This window comes from Mercenaria mercenaria, chromosome 10, assembly GCF_021730395.1.
Source record: "Mercenaria mercenaria strain notata chromosome 10, MADL_Memer_1, whole genome shotgun sequence".
Lineage (NCBI taxonomy): Eukaryota > Metazoa > Mollusca > Bivalvia > Venerida > Veneridae > Mercenaria > Mercenaria mercenaria.
The window spans coordinates 18,003,181-18,022,592 of record NC_069370.1 but is presented as its reverse complement, the minus strand read 5'-3'; the positions used below and the strand labels follow the sequence as shown (position 1 = coordinate 18,022,592).

The window sequence follows — 19,412 nt, the reverse complement described above, 5'->3', positions numbered from 1 at the left end:
GATCTAAAATCAAGGTTAAATATCCAAAAGAAATGGTCATTTTCTAAGAAACAGTAATCTTATAAGTCTATGCGTGTATGTGAACGTGATACATGGGTGGTAAACGCGCATCCAAATTCCTGCTGGGAATACGGTTAACATGAGTTGTACGACCTTCAGTGCTGGTGTTGCGTATCAGGTTTTATTATACACCTATTTAAATTCTAACAAAATACTGCTTGTACTTCACATGTAAATATGAACAGGCAGGAAAAAGTGCGTATTGCACCTTTCATAGCGCATTTTTGTCGGACTTCGTTCATTCAATATGCATTTTCTGACATAGCTCTATAAATAGCGCACATGAAAACTTCCCTCAGTTCTGTTCATATCAGTGAACATTGAAGATAAACAACAAACAAAAAGACGGAGGTATATATTTAAAGGGTCATTATAACAGTAGCTAGATTTGGGATTTTAAGCTTGAGCGCCTTGTGAGATCCAATGTGGCAAAATCCACTCGAGGCGAATACAGTACCGCAGATCGAGCTACTTTTATATTTTTATAATATCAAGGAAGGTGCGGTTTTGTTGATAATGGTTTCCGAAATCAGGAAAAATGCTATTGTAACGATCGTATATGTGAAGTATCTGCTTTGGCTCTGTTATTACGAACACTATGCTGGCACAAACGGTCAAGAACTATGGAATAATGAAATTTGCTCGTGTGTCTACTTCCTTGAAATGGTACGCTTCTTATGAGAAAACAGGTGTAATACAGTCATGAATGTTATATATACTTGAATAGAATATTGCTTTTGAGGGAAATAACTGGCAGAACATCGTCGGGAATGGCATTGCACCGCGGTAATGGAGATGCTCTTTAACATTATATAGTCCAATCATTCTTTTTTAATTCCAATAAATTTGACAATGTCATTTTCTTTGTTTTATTTATTCATTTATTCATTTTGGCTAAAGAAACTCGTCCATAGCCACTCTCCTTTGATAGTTTACGGCCAGCACTAAAGTACTTATAAAGATCATCCATTGGAAGACGAAAGACAAACATTCCCTATGTCATGTTTGCAACAAGATACAATTCATCAATGTAGCATTTGCCTCGGTGAATTGGCTTCAAATTGTCTTAATCGACAATAGAGCAAGAAACGTCATGTTTGCTCCATGTGTTTTGCGCTGTTTTCAACTGTATTTCAGCTATGTTTGGGTTGGCACGTAGTAGCCTGTGTTCAGTAAACATCACCTTCTCCATATAAATCGAAGGAGGATGACAAATGGTCTCAGACCGACGTCTTTTTTCCCAGCCGTATCCATACGCCTCGCTCGGGGATCGGACTCTTGACCCTCCAGTACGCTAACCCTCCGATAGGTAGATCTGCGTTTTCCCTATTATTGAAATGGCTCAACAGAAAGACATTTTGATTCTTGCATCAACAATATTTTGACAGAAAAATGTCCAGAAATGCAGAGAAACTCGCTGGTAGCACTCTGTGACCATGAAACATTTGCTTTGTGTTAATGCAACCAACGGCATTTGGTCAATTTCAGTCCAGAATTGCAAACTTTGGCCCATTGTTTATCTGCTTATTGCCATATGATTACGCAAATAATATACAAAAATGATAATGGCCAGGTAACAATATATTGATTATTCGTGTTTTCCTCATGTCTATATTTGCATTTTAATTACTGTAAAATCAGAAATTTTCGCGAGGCACATATTTCGCGAAAAGCGATTACAAAACTTGTTCGCGAGGTAAAGGTGGCAGGGGAGTGCAGATTCGCGAATTCCACATTGACGTGTGGGTACCAGTGTTGAAATATCCATAGAAATCTCGTTTTTGCTTATTTTTCTTTGAAACTACTATGGACTATTGCAGATACTATAGACTACATAAAGACGACTCTCCGGTCCTATGCACCTGCCGCTTTCCATGCCAGATGTAGTGAAAATTGGCCAAATCACCCAAATTTTATAGATCAAAATTAGCCTAACCGGGCCTCACTTTGAACTCTGCCATTCATTCATTTTGTATTTTTAAATCCAATTTCGTAGCATATATGTATAGTGCGAACATAGATGCATACCCAGGTGGTGTGGAATGTGTCTCCCAACCACCACTTTATTTCCCTAATTTTCACTTGAAAAAAAGTGGATGGATGACAGCTGAGCGTCTGGCCGACTTTTTGTTCTGATGTTTATGTTTTAGCCTCAACCGGAAGTACGGAGCTAGGAATTTTAAAACACCCGCCATGTAGAATCATTAACCGTTCCTCATTCCCCAGATATATTAAAGAATTAATAATGATAAATAACCAGTAAGATAGATATGCCTTTATATCTACCCTGTCCTGTTTATACAGAAAATCGACCGGGGCCAAACTACGAAACCGCTCCCCTGCCACCTTAAGTTTTTAAAATGTTTAAATAAAATAAAATGTAACCTGTCCTGAATCCTAAAACACTTATAATAGTGATATCAACTGAACAAAAAGTGTTGCCGTACCTTGCAAGATAGCCGGTGAATAAGCCAACAAAAGTGCCCACCCCTCCACGCAAAAATCAGCCAAAATTTGCATTCTGAATCAAAGTAACCCCGAAAAACTATTTACTGCCTTTCAAGTTAATTTCACACGATATTAACATTTTAAAGCCTTTCAAATGTTAAAACCATGTACTTTTAACATAATTTTGGTATACAAATGCAGATTACCGTACTTATCCTATCGGGACACCCCTTAAAGGCCACCCATCTATCATTTGGGGCCACCCCAGCCATTATATAGCTTAATGGCATTGCTAGATATAGACACAGGTGTTGCTTTTAAACAAAATGGCATGAATAGTCATTATCTAGGCACTAATTTCTTCTTTTGGCCGTTTTATGATACGAATCCTACAGGCTGGGGGTCCTTAGCTTCATTATTATATGGCCACCTACTGCCATTTTGGGACTCGCTAGGCCGAATTTAGTACTCAGAAATGAATAAAAACCACTATAGGTTGCAGTTCATTCCGTAATGGGTTTAAATACATGCAAAAAGTCAATATTTGAGTTGTTTGAAAATTTGCCTATATTCCTTAAGGTGGCAGGGGAGTGCAGATTCGCGAATTCCACATTGACGTGTGGGTACCAGTGTTAAAATATCCATAGAAATCTCGTTTTTGCTTATTTTTTTTTTTGAAACTACTATGGACTATTGCAGATACTATAGACTACATAAAGACGACTCTCCGGTCCTATGCACCTGTCGCTTTCCATGCCAGATGTAGTGAAAATTGGCCAAATCACCCAAATTTTATAGACCAAAATTAGCCTAACCGGGCCTCACTTTGAACTCTGCCATTCATTCATTTTGTATTTTTAAATCCAATTTCGTAGCATATATGTATAGTGCGAACATAGATGCATACCCAGGTGATGTGGAATGTGTCTCCCAACCACCACTTTATTTCCCTAATTTTCACTTGAAAAAAGTGGATGGATGACAGCCGAGCGTCTGGCCGACTTTTTGTTCTGATGTTTATGTTTTAGCCTCAACCGGAAGTACGGAGCTAGGAATTTTAAAACACCCGCCATGTAGAATCATTAACCGTTCATTATTCCCCAGATATATTAAAGAATTAATAATGATAAATAACCAGTAAGATAGATATGCCTTTATATCTACCCTGTCCTGTTTATACAGAAAATCGACCGGGGCCAAACTACGAAACCGCTCCCCTGCCACCAAAATTTTAGCGAGGGGAGCACGTTCGGTATAATTTTCGCGAATTACATCTTCCCTGTGGGTGATTCCGCTTGCTATCCTACTTCGACCGTTCAAAGTCAGTTGTTATGTTACCGATATTGAATCCTTGTTTACAATTACCAAGGTGGGTGCAATTATTCGAACGACTACTTTTTTGATAGTTTGTAACTGTCGTCTATTGTGTAGTACAATAGCCATTATGTGCGTTTATCGTAGGTGACTGAGATGTGCTCAGAAAATGAGAATAAAATATTTAACCATTTACTTGAGTTTGTTATTCCTTTATTCCATAAATCAGTGTATCTGTGTTTGCCTGTTCAGATATTTTGCTAAAATAAATAGGATGTTACGTTGGTTGAAATAAAGTTCGTAATCATTTTGTAACCCATTCGTAAGTGTTTTATTCATTACCTTGTGCATAACGATAAAGTCCGTGTAATCCGGACTGCAGAGAGGGGGCCGCCATGTTTATTTTGAAGTGGACGTTCATGAACATTTATGCATATACAAGGTAATATTTCAGCAAGTATACATTTTCGCGAGAATATTCTATTCGCGAATATAGCGAAAGTTAATCCCTTCTGAAAACCGAACAGCAAATTTTTTGCTGGGTTGAAAGTGTCACCTGTTAATCAAAAAACTCTGTCAACATGTTATTTTGTTTATCTATCAGCGGCCCGCGTTTATTTTGACACGCTAGATAATCACAGTGATCATTTGATGCAAAAGTAAGGAAGTAATCGGCGATTACTTTCATTTGTATTCAATTTATGAAAACGTGATAAATTGAATATCTTAGTGTGAAAAACTTTTTTAATGTTTAAACGAAAGAAAGACAGGTGTTTTAGTTCATTTAGTAACATCGATTAAACTACGCAGAACATTAATGAAATGTTGACGAACTCCGAACTCCAAAGATAGTAAAATGTAAGTGGAAAATATTTGCGTAAATGCTGTTATTTAAGATATGTTGTTTCTTTTTATATCTTTTATTTATGTATTTACTATCCTCAATGTTTGTAATTAATTAATTAATTAATTAATTTACTTTTAATAAAATTGTAAAATTGAAAAGGCACGGAGGTCGTTCGGTTTTCGGAAGTTACACTGTATTTCATTATCTCCGATTGTGTTTAAATAAGGGTCCCATTATCCTTACAGTTATAAGTATTTATGTAGACGCAAACTGACTATGCAATCACATACGTGACAAAGAAGTTTGAAATCATAATATATACCAGTAACTCCATTCACGTGGCGCACACCATCCCCGATGATTTCTTTGGCAATTATGTCACCATTTGTGGAATTTGGAGCAAAACTTTATGCTATTCTCTACTGTATCGCAGTTAGTTTATAATAAGAAGCGTCCACAAATAAAGAACATGAGATCAGAAAGTTTTGTTGATTTCATTCTTTTTTCTTTATCTTTTTTTACCTCAATCACGTTTTTTTTACGAGAAACACCAGCACCGTAGGTCGTGAAACCCATTTTAAGCATAATCCCAGCGCGAATTGGATTGCGGTTTTACCAACAACGCATGGCTCCATGGTAGCTTGTCAGGGGCATCTATCTGTGTAATTTACAATCATCTGCAGAGGCAATGATTACACGAAGTTAAAAACCGGAAAACACAGCTGTTCCAAAGGTTCTGAGTTAAAATTGAAAAAAAAATCGGGCTTGAGTTACTTGTGTCCTTGTCTTTTGACCCTCTGCCCATAAATTAATGTGGACATATACTGGCCTGCGTGGCCGAGTGGTATAGGTCGCTGCTTTTGAATCATTTTCTCCTCATTAATTAGGGTTCGAAAAATCACTTGAGTGTAGAGTCCTTCATGTAAGAAAGCCAGCCAACTGGCTTACAGAAGGTAGTCTGTTCTATCAAGGTGCCCGCCCATGCCCAGATATGCAACTTGGACCTTTGTCCAACCATTAAAAGCTGTTGAAAAGTCGCAAAATGACCTTAACTAAATTGAGTTTCTATGATTCTAACCCTTCCCGTCCCCCACCTAAAAATCAAGACAAAGGAAAACAGCAAAAACAGACAATCATTAGACTTTTAAGATCTTGAGCAGAAATCAATTTGAACTTAACATTTAATCTTCTAACCTCTAAACCGACAGAAATCCTCTATCATCCTAGTACGAATGTTGATTACTTTAGGTCAAAAAGTATTTTTTGCTTTTTATGGTAAATAATTTGGCTCAGTCGTGACCTTAAACTGCGTCCAACTCGCATGAAGAACAAATGGGTTCATTTACTAGCTACAGTCTACGAATTTCAAAACGTAGTTCACACCATTGTGTAGTTTCTGAATAATTTATCAACTAAACGTCTACCAACCGACAGACATACAAATAGATAATGAGCAAAAAACAATACTCTTTTTTTAGATGAAAATGAATGCATTAAGTTAAAACATACACATAACTTAAAACATATACATGCAACGAATTCAAAATGAACAAAGGAACATTTGGGCACCGCCTTGAAATGGTAAATGGAAAAATAGCCACTTCGAGTTTAAACGAAAACGCATGTTAATGATTCCTCGCTGTGTGTATATGTTACTGGACAGTGTAAGTACAAGTAATCCTTGCTAAGTTTTTAGGAATCATGTTAATAATTTTGGTGAGTATCATTCGGTATGTTTTTATCTATTTTCTCGAAAAATTTATATAAAAAGTTTGAAGTGTATATCTAACACATGTATTGTCAAGAAAAAGCAAGGTAAAGGTCTAAAAATTGAAAGATAAATATCTAACGAATCACTCATATGTACTCAATGCCTTAGCAGATTGCAAAGCAGCCGGAGAAACACAATTTAGAGCCCGACGAAGCATCCGAAAGACAAATATCAATTAAAGCATTTCAGCAGATTCTGCCATATGAGAAAAACGTTTTATTGGCCACTTTTGCTAGTCAACAATTTACTTGACGTTATCATCCGAAAGCTTATATCGCTGTTGCACGATGTCAGAACGTTTGTTTTTCCAGCAAAGACTCTGTCTTTTAGGACTTGTCATATAAGACGAAAGCAGCACTGGTTCAGTTAGAACATTGAGTTTCAAAGAAAAAATATCTGCAATTTATGATATGTTTGACGTTGCGGGAGTGTAATAAAGCCATTCCTTAAAAAATATTATTACACTAGTGTAATAAAGTTTTGATAGTATCGGAGACGTTGGTTAAATTGACTTGTTTATACAGGAAAGGAAAGTTGAATTTTTGATATTTCGAGCAGAAAAGCGGACATGTGATAAAAAGAATATTACATTTGTGACTTTCCAAATAGAAAAGCCTCGCGTTTTATTATTTTATACAACTCGTTTAATAAAATCAATATAAAAAAGACACTTATGTAATATCCTCTATTTATGATATGAATGATGCAATGAACAAAGTAATGTAACGTACAAATTTGAACCTATCAAACCCTCATTCAGTTCTTTAATGTATTAACTGGAAAAAAAAGAAGAAAAAAAAAGAAAAAAAGGTAAAGGTAGAAGTTTTTTGTCCCAAATGGAACCATTACACCGCAATTCAAATTTCAATTGCAACAACGTTTGTAAGTTGTATTTGAATGGAAAGTCTTAAAAAACCATAGGAAGATCCTTTTGAAGCATAGAACGCAAACAAGAAAAGATATAGCAGACCAAGTTTAAATTAGTCTGTTCATGAAAGGTAAATGAAATGTGCAAAGCTTCTCATGCCCCAAGCACCGGCTAAGAAAATATAATTATACTGAGAACAAGTAAATGGACTTTTTACATCAGCAACATAACACATAAAGACTGCTATTGTGAATATAGATAAAATCTATAGATTAGTATCTTGTGTATGAAGTATGAGAGTATTCGCTAGGCGACATGGTGTGCTGAAATTTTTAATATATATGCTGAAGCACTAAAAGCCTGTATGCTACTGTTACCCTGTTCTATATCATTATACCCCCAGATAAAACGCATAAAAGTGTTATTCTGTAGTCAAGCACACTTGTCCGTTGGCCGATCCATATGTTCATCCGTCCGTAATTCGCGTAAGTTCAATTTCTTGTATTCACCTGAGAATTTTTAAAAACTAAAATCAAACTTTAACCTCATCAAGACGACGACCTGGGTAACTAGCCCCAAGGTTAATGTCAAACTTAAAAAATTTAATGTTAAGTTTTTATAAAACTAGCATCAATTCTCACTTCGTCACGAGGAAGTGCTGAGCACATGACCTGGGTTACTAAGTCCGAGGTTTTTGCTTAAGCCCTGCTCCGCGGCTATTCAAATTCTATTGTGTGTATGCAACCCATGATTACAATAGGTAACCGTTAACTTGCAGAGTTTTCAACTTAGCAGAATTGGTCCAAAATCAAGACCACGCTAGAAGTTCAAAGGTTGCAATAACAAAACTTGCTCTATTATGCTTTAATTGTCACGTAAACAATTTTTACATCGCGTCTATAGGATTTAGACCTCTGCCTTAACAGAAATATAATATGGTCATAAGGAGTTGCATAAAACGACTAAATCCAAACTTATCAATCCAGGTGTGATTGGCAAAAAAAAATATAATCGAGCAAGTATCTCCGTTTTCGTTTGGATGGTTTCCAGGCGAGAAAATTATGATTCATGAATATAAGTACATACGTATTAGTATATGAATAAATTAATTGAAACGTAATGTTTGTGGCCGTATCGGTTTATTTTCATTTATTTCCATTTGTATTTCCTTGTGGTTTATTCAGAGAACAGGAGAATTACAAAGCTAACTTCATTTTCATTCAACGTTTCGACTATTTTTATTAGTCTTCTTCAGGAAGTAAACAAATATGATATGAAATAAACAACGTCATGAATATATCAATATATTTATAAGCTTGTGGTTTATTTATATTTTTTATCTATTTAACAACTGAAAAAATTAACTGAAACTTGCAAAAATGAATTGCACTTAAACAATAAATATATTGTTGACAAGCCTGTTGTAATTGATGTCCACGTGTTTACATACCGTTTCGGTAGCCTAGTGGCAGAGCTCATGCTCCGGTTAAGGGAGGTTGTTAGATTTATAGACGGTGTTAAATTTCTTTCACAACCGGACTGTAATGAGTTAATTATTCTGTCCATGTAAATGAAACTTTACATATAAAATAAATGACATCGATGTAAAAATGTAAAACTATCATTAAATAGTAATCCTACGCATGGCCTATTGTTACTTTTGTCTATATTTTTCTCATGACTTGCTGTTACTGTGGTGAACATATAAAACAATTAGAATTTGCCTGAACAGCCCGCTATGTATAATGGGTGTTTAAGAACATCTTTTCAAACATAATTAGAATATCCATATTTGATATTCGATTGCATGATGTCTTGTTATATTTCCAAGACCAAAGAGCTGTGTCAAGCAGTGGTATAACTAAAGACAATTTTTAATTTTAAAAAAGTCTGCGTAATCTTTTCCTGACAAAGTTGGCATTATTTTATGGATGACCGATACAAGAACAACAGTGAACTGTGGGTTTTGCTTTAGCTTAGATTTTTTGTTTTTGGCGTTTAAAAATTTCGAAATAAATAAGAAACGAGACCGTTTATACCAAGCGTACTGCACACATAACGTCTATTTTTAGTATTTTACTTTCTCGTTGATTTTGTGTTGGATTTAGAATCACACGGATTCACTTTAGGTCTTATCGCTGATTTTCCAGTCTTTGTCGGAGGATGAAGACCCAAGATGCCACTACAGGCATTATTTCAGGCAAGGGACGGACATCTGGGTAGAACCACTGACCTTCCGTAAGCCATATGAATGGCTTCCTCCTGGAATTTCACACTCCAAGTGAGGTTTCGAGCTCACATACGTGAGCAGCAGGTCGTTATAGAACTACATTAAAATGACAAAATGTTCGCCATATATAATGAATAATTAAACTAAATAAACACAATCATTTAAACCTCGCTTCAGCTGTGATGCGGTCGGGTTAAATGTTAATGTCAGGACTTAACGTTATTTACATATATCCTATTTGCTTATTGCGAGGTGACGTTGTTATTACGTTGGTAATACAATTTTATATCCTGTTGATGTCTAATTAAATAACCTCAAAACAAGTAATTTTGATTAAATGCACATTAAAAAAAACATCCACATTAACGAACAGCCACAATATAAATAACTCAGTTCACAAATCCATGCTTTATTCTTATAGCTTGTAGAGGGTCAAGAAGAATTATTTATAAAATAGTTGTTAAAGGTTCAGATAAGAACTAGAAGAAATCATAAAAAAAGAGTTCTCTTCTGTTTCAACAATTACAACAGCTATGGTGTCTCTCACGCATATATTACTTTTCAGTGGATGTACCATGGTTATAAATGGACAATACGGAGGCCGTCCAAGACTACCAGATAAATGTGCTGCTGTATTTTGCGCAGAGACAGACTGTTTAAATCCAACCACTCCTCTTGGGGAATGTTGTGCGGTCTGTCCGCCAACACCGCCACCATGTATGTACAATTACTTTAGCTACAAAATGCATATTAGAAACTTAATTAACTGGAATTTTTGACTGTGAAATTACGTTTTCAAAACAGTTTTTTATGATAGAATACAAAATAGTAGGGTCATCTAGAAATGTATATTTAGTGCAATGTCTCTGTAACGTAATGAATTGGATTTTTGTTATTTTTTCACAAGGAGTAACCTTGATATTTACTAAAATATCTGTTCTTAAAATGATACTAGCTGGGAAAAAAAACGCTTTTAGTTCCAAGGGCAAAACAAGTGTAGCCATAAATGAACTAGCTCTGCCCAAATAGTTATTGCCAAGCATAACTGATCAAAGAACAATATATCATAGTTTTGGTTTTAAGGTTGCCATTGAAATTAAGTAGTTATATCATCAGTTGTACTAATATGTTGCGACAACAAAGCATTCGTTTCTACAAACAAAATACCATAACCTTAAAATACCATGCGTATTCAATGTATTTAAGTATTCTTATGAATGTAAAGCGGTTAAATGATATAACGATTTTAAAGTGGCATTATGCGCATCTTACTGCACATAGAGTGTTTTGGGTGAGTGCTCTATAAAAGCAAGTTTCGGTTGCTGTGAATTTAAATGTGTTAAATTAACGACAATGCCGCATAAGTATTTGAAGTTGATGCTTTAGAAATAAGAAATCAGACTACTAAAATTATAGAACTTTTCTTCAATCTCCTACGCAATGATCACCCTTACCTAAAGATAGAGATTGCCGATGTAGAAGGGAGGCAACTCACTCCTGCATGAAGTTTGACATTTCTTAAAAAGACTGCCCCAGTCAAAATAAGAAAAGTCATATTTGGAAACTTATTATTTCGTACTGGTCACGGGAAGAGTTTGGTGTGTTGGGTTAAAAGCTAATAATATAGAATTATTATGATGAATATTATTTTGCCAGACATTGTTCTTAGCTACAAGCGTAGGGTGAAAAAAAGAAATAAGATCAGTATTTTTACATTGTAAACTTGTTCTTTAAATTAAATACAGATTAATAAATTCGTGAGTAGTTCTAAATCTAAACTTAAGGCCAGGTTTTGTGTTGCTGACACTTTAAGTGAAGATTAAGCTGTACAAAAATATGATGTCGTAAGTAACAATTTCTTTTATAAAAGATTTTATAAAATATAATTTCATCTTCAAAACAAAATTGTAGTTGAATTTAACTTGTAACAAAAACAAAACAAAAAAGCAAAGTAGTTTGCTCAGATGTTCAGATGTTAACAGGATAGGATAAGGGTATATATTTACAAATTCTAACACTTTTAGGGCTTTCTTTTATATAAACAAAGAAGGATTTTACCATGTATTGTCTTGTCGATTTAAACACGTTTCACAAAATGACCTACTTTTGGCTATTCTGGTTTACTCCTTACATTCAAGCCTAAAAAGGATTCTAGAATAATATCCCTTCCTGGTGTAATTCGAACATGTTAGAATGGAAATAGATTTTAATTTTGCGTGCTTTGTTGGCAAATTAAACATGTTTAAAACCGTGTTTTATTTGCCAACAAAGCACTCAAAACTAAAATCTATTTCCCAAATCTTATTGACATAATTGAACAAAACTGCATTAACGTACATATAAAACATTTGCAGTTTAATATAACTTTGAACATAAACCTATTTTTTTGTGTTACCGCTATAAATGTTTTACAGTTCTTTGGCACAAATACAAGATATGGGGAAACCTTATTTGGTTAATTGTCATTATATTTTTATGCTAGTATTTTTTATCAATATCAATCCACAGTTGAGAAACCTGGCTAATGTCCACGTCGGACTGGCTTTGGAATCTGTGTAAGCTTGTGTACAGGCGATTCAAGTTGTCCAGGGGACCAGAAATGCTGTAGTAATGGGTGTGGTCATAGATGTATGTCACCGGTAAGCGGAGGTTAGTGTACCTTGTTTAATGGACTATTCAGACCTGCAATTCGTAACTGCTGGTTTTAACAAGGCAGTTGACAGCTAAATCAAAATAATTCAATAGAACTTGATTGGGTTTTTATTGCCGTTTACATAAAAATAAATAGTTTGACACGTTAAAGATTAATTTAATATATATTTGATATCTCAGTTTGATAAAGGACAATAATGCTATGGTCGTTTTTGGATTCTTAAAAATTAGTATTACGTGTCATTTCTATTTGATTATTACTTGTAGTAGTTATTTACTGAAAATTGTATTGCGTAGATTCAAACAGGAAACATTATGTCTAATTTATAGACCGAAGTAAATGCATTTCTTCACTTATCAGTATGTACTACCTGATCACCTCATTTCAAAAAGGCTCTTAATCAAGATAAATGACTCATGAAGCACTGTATGGCTGCCGTAGCTCTCAACAAATACTATCTCCTATGCTTGGTATTAAGGTACAGTGGAAAGATATTTCGTTTCTTTTTTAGGAAGATCATGCTTCTATAAAGGTGAAATTCGAATGGACGGTGAAACATTTAAAGAGAGGTGCAATGAATGCACGTGTAATGATGGTCATGTTTCCTGTACGGAGAAGGCTTGTGGTACGTTCAAAAATACTTTCAAATTAATGATAACGCAATATGCATGTCAATTCCTATTTTCTCGCTAATTAATATAATACCAGAGTGTGCTGTCTTGTTTAATATTAAAAAATGTTTTAATGGTTAGGAATCAAAAGAACCAAAATTCTTTGTAGATAGATAGCAATGATTTGTTTTACCAAGATTTGATAATGTGTTTCATTTAACCACAAAAATGTCACAGATCTCTTACCTTTCCAGGTTCAAAACCTGGCAGATGCCCCCGTCCCACCGGGATAGGAATATGTGTAGAAGCGTGTACTGACGACTTCAGTTGCCAAGGGAGACGGAAATGTTGTAGCAATGGCTGTGGTTATACATGTGTTCCGCCTGAAAATGGTGGTAAGTACAGTTGAATATGCATACCTTTACTTGGGGGACTCCCATACTTGTATGAAAGAATTGACTTAAACATGTCATATTTATAGGTTATTACCTTTGTATCGGGAAATATGCACGAGTTCTTCAGCGGAAATATTGCGCGACTTTAGGAGCGCAATATTCTTCCGTTGAAGAACGAGTGCATATTTCCCGATGCAAGGATAATAACCTTTTTATTACATACGCATCTACACGTATAAATATAATGTACATATTATAATTTTGTTCAATAGCCTGAATAGGATTGACAATACTGAACTAAATAGAAAAAATAGTGCAACAACACGCACTGAATTACGTCACGCACCCGATATGAAATTTAGGCGTCAGTGTATGGAAAAATATTGACGTTTCCGGTACCAGTGTAACTTAACGGGGAATAGAAACGAGTATGTAATAAGAATGAGATATTCATCAGAATTCTGCATGCGGGAATACGTCATATGTACACTTGCACCACTGTATTTAGTATTCAAACGAATTATCTTTGGTAAAAACGACGGAGGACGGCTGCGAAATGAATATCTTGTATTTCGTTTCGTAGCATTTAGCTATTTTTGTGATTGTTTACACTCGCAGTCTGGCTTTTTTAAAATAATTCAAGTAAAACCATCTGGCCATTTTTATAGATCAAGATGAAATGCTTTTTAAGAACTGTCAGCATCTTCTGCTTGTTCACCTCATTTAAAACAAGAGCTGTCGGAGGACAGCAACGCTCAACTATTCAACAGCCTTGTTGACTGAATGAATATGAGTCGAAAAAGGGGCATAATTTCAAAAAAGCAAAATAGGGTTATGGAACCTGCATAGTGCTTATCAGCTCATGACAGTGGATAAGTGTGTGAAGTTTCAATCCATTTCCATTAGTGGGTACTGAGATACCAGCTTACATATAAGAATTTAACCCAAAACTCCTAAGTATAAAAAGGGGCATAATTTTGTAAAATGCAAAGTTGAGTTATTGACCCTTTGCACTGCATGTCATATCATGACAGTGAACAAGTGTGTGATGTTTCAATCCTTTCCCATTAGTGGATACTGAGATACCAGCTTACATACAAAAACTTAACCAAAAAGTTCTATGTTGAAAAAGGGGCATAATTTTGTAAAACAGAAAAATAAAGTTATGGGACCTGCTTTGTGCATGTCAGAGCACGACAGTTAACAAGTGTGTTAAGTTTCAATCCATTCCAATTAGTGAGTACTGAGATACCAGCTTACATACAAAACCTTAACCCAAAAATTCTAAGTCGAAAAAGGGGCATAATTTTGTAAAAAAGCAAAATAGAGTTATGGAACCTGTGCAGTGTAAGTCAGTTTATCACAGTGAATAAGTGTGTGAAGTTTCAATCCATTCCCACAAGTGGTTGCTGAGATACCAGCTTACATACAAAAACTTAACCAAATCGGGACGCGGACGCCGACGCGGACGCCTACGCATGGGCGAGTCCAATAGCTCTACTTTTCTATTAATAGTCGAGCTAAAAAAGGCTTTAATTCAAACCAGTTGCTACATCCTCTTTTTAAAATGAATATTTTCTTTTACAGCTTATTACATATGCTATCACTATCTTAGATTATTTTTCGACATAATAAAAATATCATCAGACTCTTTTCTTCTTCAGGAAATCATTGTTACCATAAAGGTCAAAAACGAATGGACGGTGAAACATTTAAAGACAGGTGCAATACATGCACGTGTAATAATGGTCATATTTCATGTACTGCGTGTCCGCAAGTTCTAAGATGTCCCAATCAGTATACACCCCCTGGTCAGTGTTGCCCAGTATGCGGACCAATAGGTGAGATTTCCACAAGAAAGAGAATTTCTAAATTATATTTAACATTATATAAGTTAGCATACAATATTCAAGGCTATAAATATGAAAACAAAACACGTATTATTAAACATATTTAAGGTTTTACTACACATTTATTAAAATAGTTCTATACGGAATGCATAGATTCCTGAACAAACTTTTACTTGGAATATTTCGGCCAGGTTCTAAATCTTATACTAGTATGAAGATGATTTTTAAAGGAATTTATTTTTCTGGTTAAACATAATCATTACATTATTTTAGGGTTTGACAATGTAGAAAAGTTACTGAATGCCAAAATGGAATATCCTTCCACCTTAGAGACCATGAGTATACAAAGTTTGTTGGTTAGGGGCTGGTAATCTATCCTTTTGTAAAAATTTGATAAACAACTCAGAATAAAGTGAACAGAATATCAAGATATACCGGAGCATAATGAATTTGCCAATATTAGCATATAAGAAAATATTCTGATACAATTCTAACTGAATTTTGGCTTTCATCTGATAATGTTGTCCCTTTTTTCTCATTTTGATAACGAATGCCACCTTGTTGATTGTACCCCATTGTCATGTCACAATTAGTATACACCTCCAGGACAATGTTGGCTACCAGGTAAGCTAGGACCGACGGATTACAATATGAAAAATGCAATTAGGCAGACACTGACTTAATAAGTCTTATTATTTTAATTGATCATTCCCCAAGGATCTTCACATATTTCATCTCGGTTTGCCGATGAATAGGTTATCATAGGTAACAAACATGAGGGAAAAACATATTCGTAAACTTTCGTCGAAGAATTAGGATACCTTTGCGTGTTTATCTTTTTGTAGAACTCGTATTTGATGCAAGTTCGACATAAACCTTTGGCCCAGAGTTATCTTATTGCTACAACAGAATAATCGGCATTAATATATTTCCGAATTTGATATATAAAATGAAATAGAATTGTTTTAAAACCTACGTATGTTACGACTTCTAAAGTCAGGAATGCTTAAGAAAAAGCTTTATAACAATTTCAGTTAGGGTTTCTTTTCCCACATTTTATGAATGAGTCCATTGTCTTGACTAAAAATAATTGTTACAAGAAATAAAATTAAAGTTATGATTTCTGTACGTTACATAATCTTAAGATGTATCACACCCAAACTCATATTTGAAAATTTTAACAGTTACTTCATAGTGTCTGTAAAACATGTTTGTGTGATTATCACCTGTTTGAAGTCGCGGAAGTGAAATAAAGCCATTCATAAATTTGATAATACACTTGTGTAATAAAGCTTTGACGTCGACGCCATTTAAAGTGTAGGAGACTTTGGTCAAATTTACTTGGTCAATAATAGATGAAAAAGAAGAAATTGTTATATTTTAGCAGAAAAAGCTAACATGTGATAAAAAGAATATTACATTGTGACTTTCCACATTGAATTCATTAAACTCGTTGAATAAAATTGACAAAATACTCGGCAGAGCATCGCATTTTATTATTTTATTCAACCCGTTTAATAAATTCAATATGAAAAGACACTCATGTAAGATCTTCTATATAAACAGCACTGCATGTTAGGTTTGAAATAGTATATACCTTATACATGTATAGCAAAGCTATATTATCTCTGAAAATCCGGAAGTTTTTTAGTAAATGACTTTAACACATCATAAATTTATATATCTAGACAGGATTTATTGAGAATATTCTGTACTTAAATTTAGTTTCTAAAATGTAACTGTTTTAGTGAAAGATGCGCATTTGGTATCTCTAAATTAGTACTAATCTTATCATAAATTTCGAAAACAAGGATTGCAATTTTCTAGCAACATGGAAAAGTTTGCAGAATACATTTGAGAAATGAAACATACACGCAATGAATCATCGAGGTCTATAAAAACAAATCAAATTATCACATTATGAAAGACAATTTACACTTACAACATTTCACGTGGATGTATAAAATTGGTAATATAGGCTCTCTCAATTGAGATAATATGGTACAAAAATATTTGATGCACTTATGGTATAGTTACAATATGAGGTGCTTTTGGATCGTGCAGTCCACGTGTTTTTTCAAGAGTGTTGGAGTTATTGGGCGCGCGAGATTTGCACATAAGTGTACCAATAATGAAAGACAAAACCAAACAGAGGCTGCAATCCTTGTCTTGTTCGCGTACTTTGCATCCAATGGATGCTTACTGTTATTATAATTTCATTTTATACAAATGTGTCTAATAACAATGTTATTTCTGTTTCAGGGAAGCCAGACTGCAGTAAGATAGCTTGTACACTACGGCACTGTGTTGGCCAGTATACTCCACCTGGACAGTGTTGTCCAGTATGTCCACGTAACACATACTGATGAAACATTTTAAGAAAATGCACAAGCTTTCTTTCTGTTCTAAAGAAACTTAACGTCAATCAAACGCCAAATCTGTTTACGAGTGTAATGAATTAGACTTGTTGTTGTTAATTTGATTATTCTTTTCTGATCAGAAACAACACTGTCAGTACGACAGTAGTGAATCGTTGTTCATTTTCACTTGATGTTGGAACTGTGATGATATATAAACCATGCGTTAAATACAGTTTTATTTCATTTTTATTTATTTCTCTCAGGACAAAGTACACGACGTACTTGTTTCTCATTGTCGTGTGACATGTTAAATGTACGAGTGTATATGTTTTAGAGAAATTGAACCATAATATACTTAAGTTCACCTTTTTCCATTTATATTTTTGTACATTTATATGAATTGTAATGCATAAATTTGTAAGGTTTAAAAATGTATATTTCAGCTAAATGGTTAATAAAACTTGAATCATGTCATTATGTGTTTCCGTGTCCTTTGCCACTGTCCCATTTTTCTGTTGAGTATTTCAAGCTGCGCCATTTTTCAGTTAGTCTAATATGAAACAAGTAGAATTAAAATGTTATGCGTCAAAGTCGCCGAAACAAGATCAAAAACAGCTTACACATACCCTTATATATACATTTCTTGAATGTAACTAAAATAAAGCGAACATTGCATTCATAAGAAAAAATGGAAGTCTAAATCCTATAAACGGTTTTTAAATAAGCAGTGTGAATTATATAACTGCCTATACAGTATGGTTCTCCATCATTGTAATGGTCTAAAGTCAGAAAGATGTCTGTAGATGTAATTGTTTATACGAAATAAAGGAGGAAAATAATTAGTATTATGCAGCCTACTACCTGCAACAGGGTATTTCGGGACTATTCCGGCGAGAGTTCGCATTGATCCAGAAGTTACCCAGGAGGAAGTAGTATTTTCGTGGAGTTAAAAATACGTTGTAATATATAAAATTATCTGTGAATAAAGTTTTTAGTGTTTTTTTCCGAGTCCGAGTCCCAATCCCGTTTTGTTTTATTTCCGTTTTATAGCTTTTATTTCATTTATCATTTTTTTAGTTTTTCAGACATATCACATTACTTAATCTAGAACTTTTCTTTCACAGATTAGAATATGCCATTTTAATAGGAAGTAAAAGCACATTTTGTTTAATACCCTTCTCTTTCATATGGTGTATTGTGAAAATTAAAGCGCAAGTTGTTAGTGTCATAAACGTTGTAGCAATCTTATATTTACAAAGCATTGCCAACACATAAATTAATCTAAAGATACTGCCAATTTTATGTGAAAAAGATACAAAATGATTAATAACTGAATAATCAAGATCAAGGTAAAGCAAAATAAACGTAATGCAAAAATATAGAAAGTATATTCTTGACGAACGCATGATTCATTACAAATAACCACATTTCCTTCCACCCCTCCCCTGTGCCAACAATCCAACTGTTAATCGAATCTTACATATTTTGTTTTAAACTTGAATGCTACTGATTGTTTATTTACATACAGCTAAAAAAAACGCCAAAAATATAAGTTTGTGGGGAATACGCCTGAAATCTGTCATACGATATTTACGGTGAAAAAACTAGTATATACAAGTTATATCTTCAAGTATATGCAACAGAGAGGACTTTCGGATTTAGGATGATTGTTGGTTATTGGTCGACTTTATAGAATCATTACAAAATGGTCAACAGTTTAGATATTTATATGTATTTATAATAGATTGATGAAATAAAGCGTAGTATAAATCTTTTCATTGCATACATTAACTCTTGTTCGGTCTGTGTCTGGGCGACTTGACCATTTTTCTGGCTGAGTTTTAAACTGCGGTCTGAGGCCAGGGTGCCTGAAAAATTATGAATTACACTATTTTTTTCCGTTTTTATTGTCGCTAGAGAAATTGAGCGGAATCCTGTGGAGAGTTGGGAGGTTCTTCTTTCACACTGTTGTAACTCATCTAGAGTTCGTTCTCTCTTAAACCTC

At 34.4% G+C, this 19,412-nt stretch overlaps 1 protein-coding gene across 2 annotated transcripts; it reads left to right on the top strand.

The window, feature by feature from the left end:
• The first annotated feature begins 4,247 nt into the window (after positions 1–4,247).
• Positions 4,248–17,881, top strand: LOC128559798 (kielin/chordin-like protein). 2 transcript variants are annotated; one of them, XM_053552374.1, is made up of 7 exons: positions 4,248–4,264; positions 10,104–10,255; positions 12,047–12,187; positions 12,703–12,816; positions 13,057–13,197; positions 14,862–15,038; positions 17,310–17,881. In XM_053552374.1, exons 3-7 carry the CDS (start codon positions 12,169–12,171, stop codon positions 17,411–17,413), a joined length of 555 nt encoding a protein of 184 aa, XP_053408349.1. In that variant the 5' UTR covers positions 4,248–4,264; positions 10,104–10,255; positions 12,047–12,168; the 3' UTR covers positions 17,414–17,881. The 2 variants fall into 2 exon arrangements, with proteins under 2 accessions (XP_053408349.1, XP_053408348.1); XM_053552373.1 differs by lacking the exon at positions 4,248–4,264 and having other exon boundaries at positions 9,946–10,255.
• Positions 17,882–19,412: the final 1,531 nt, after the last annotated feature.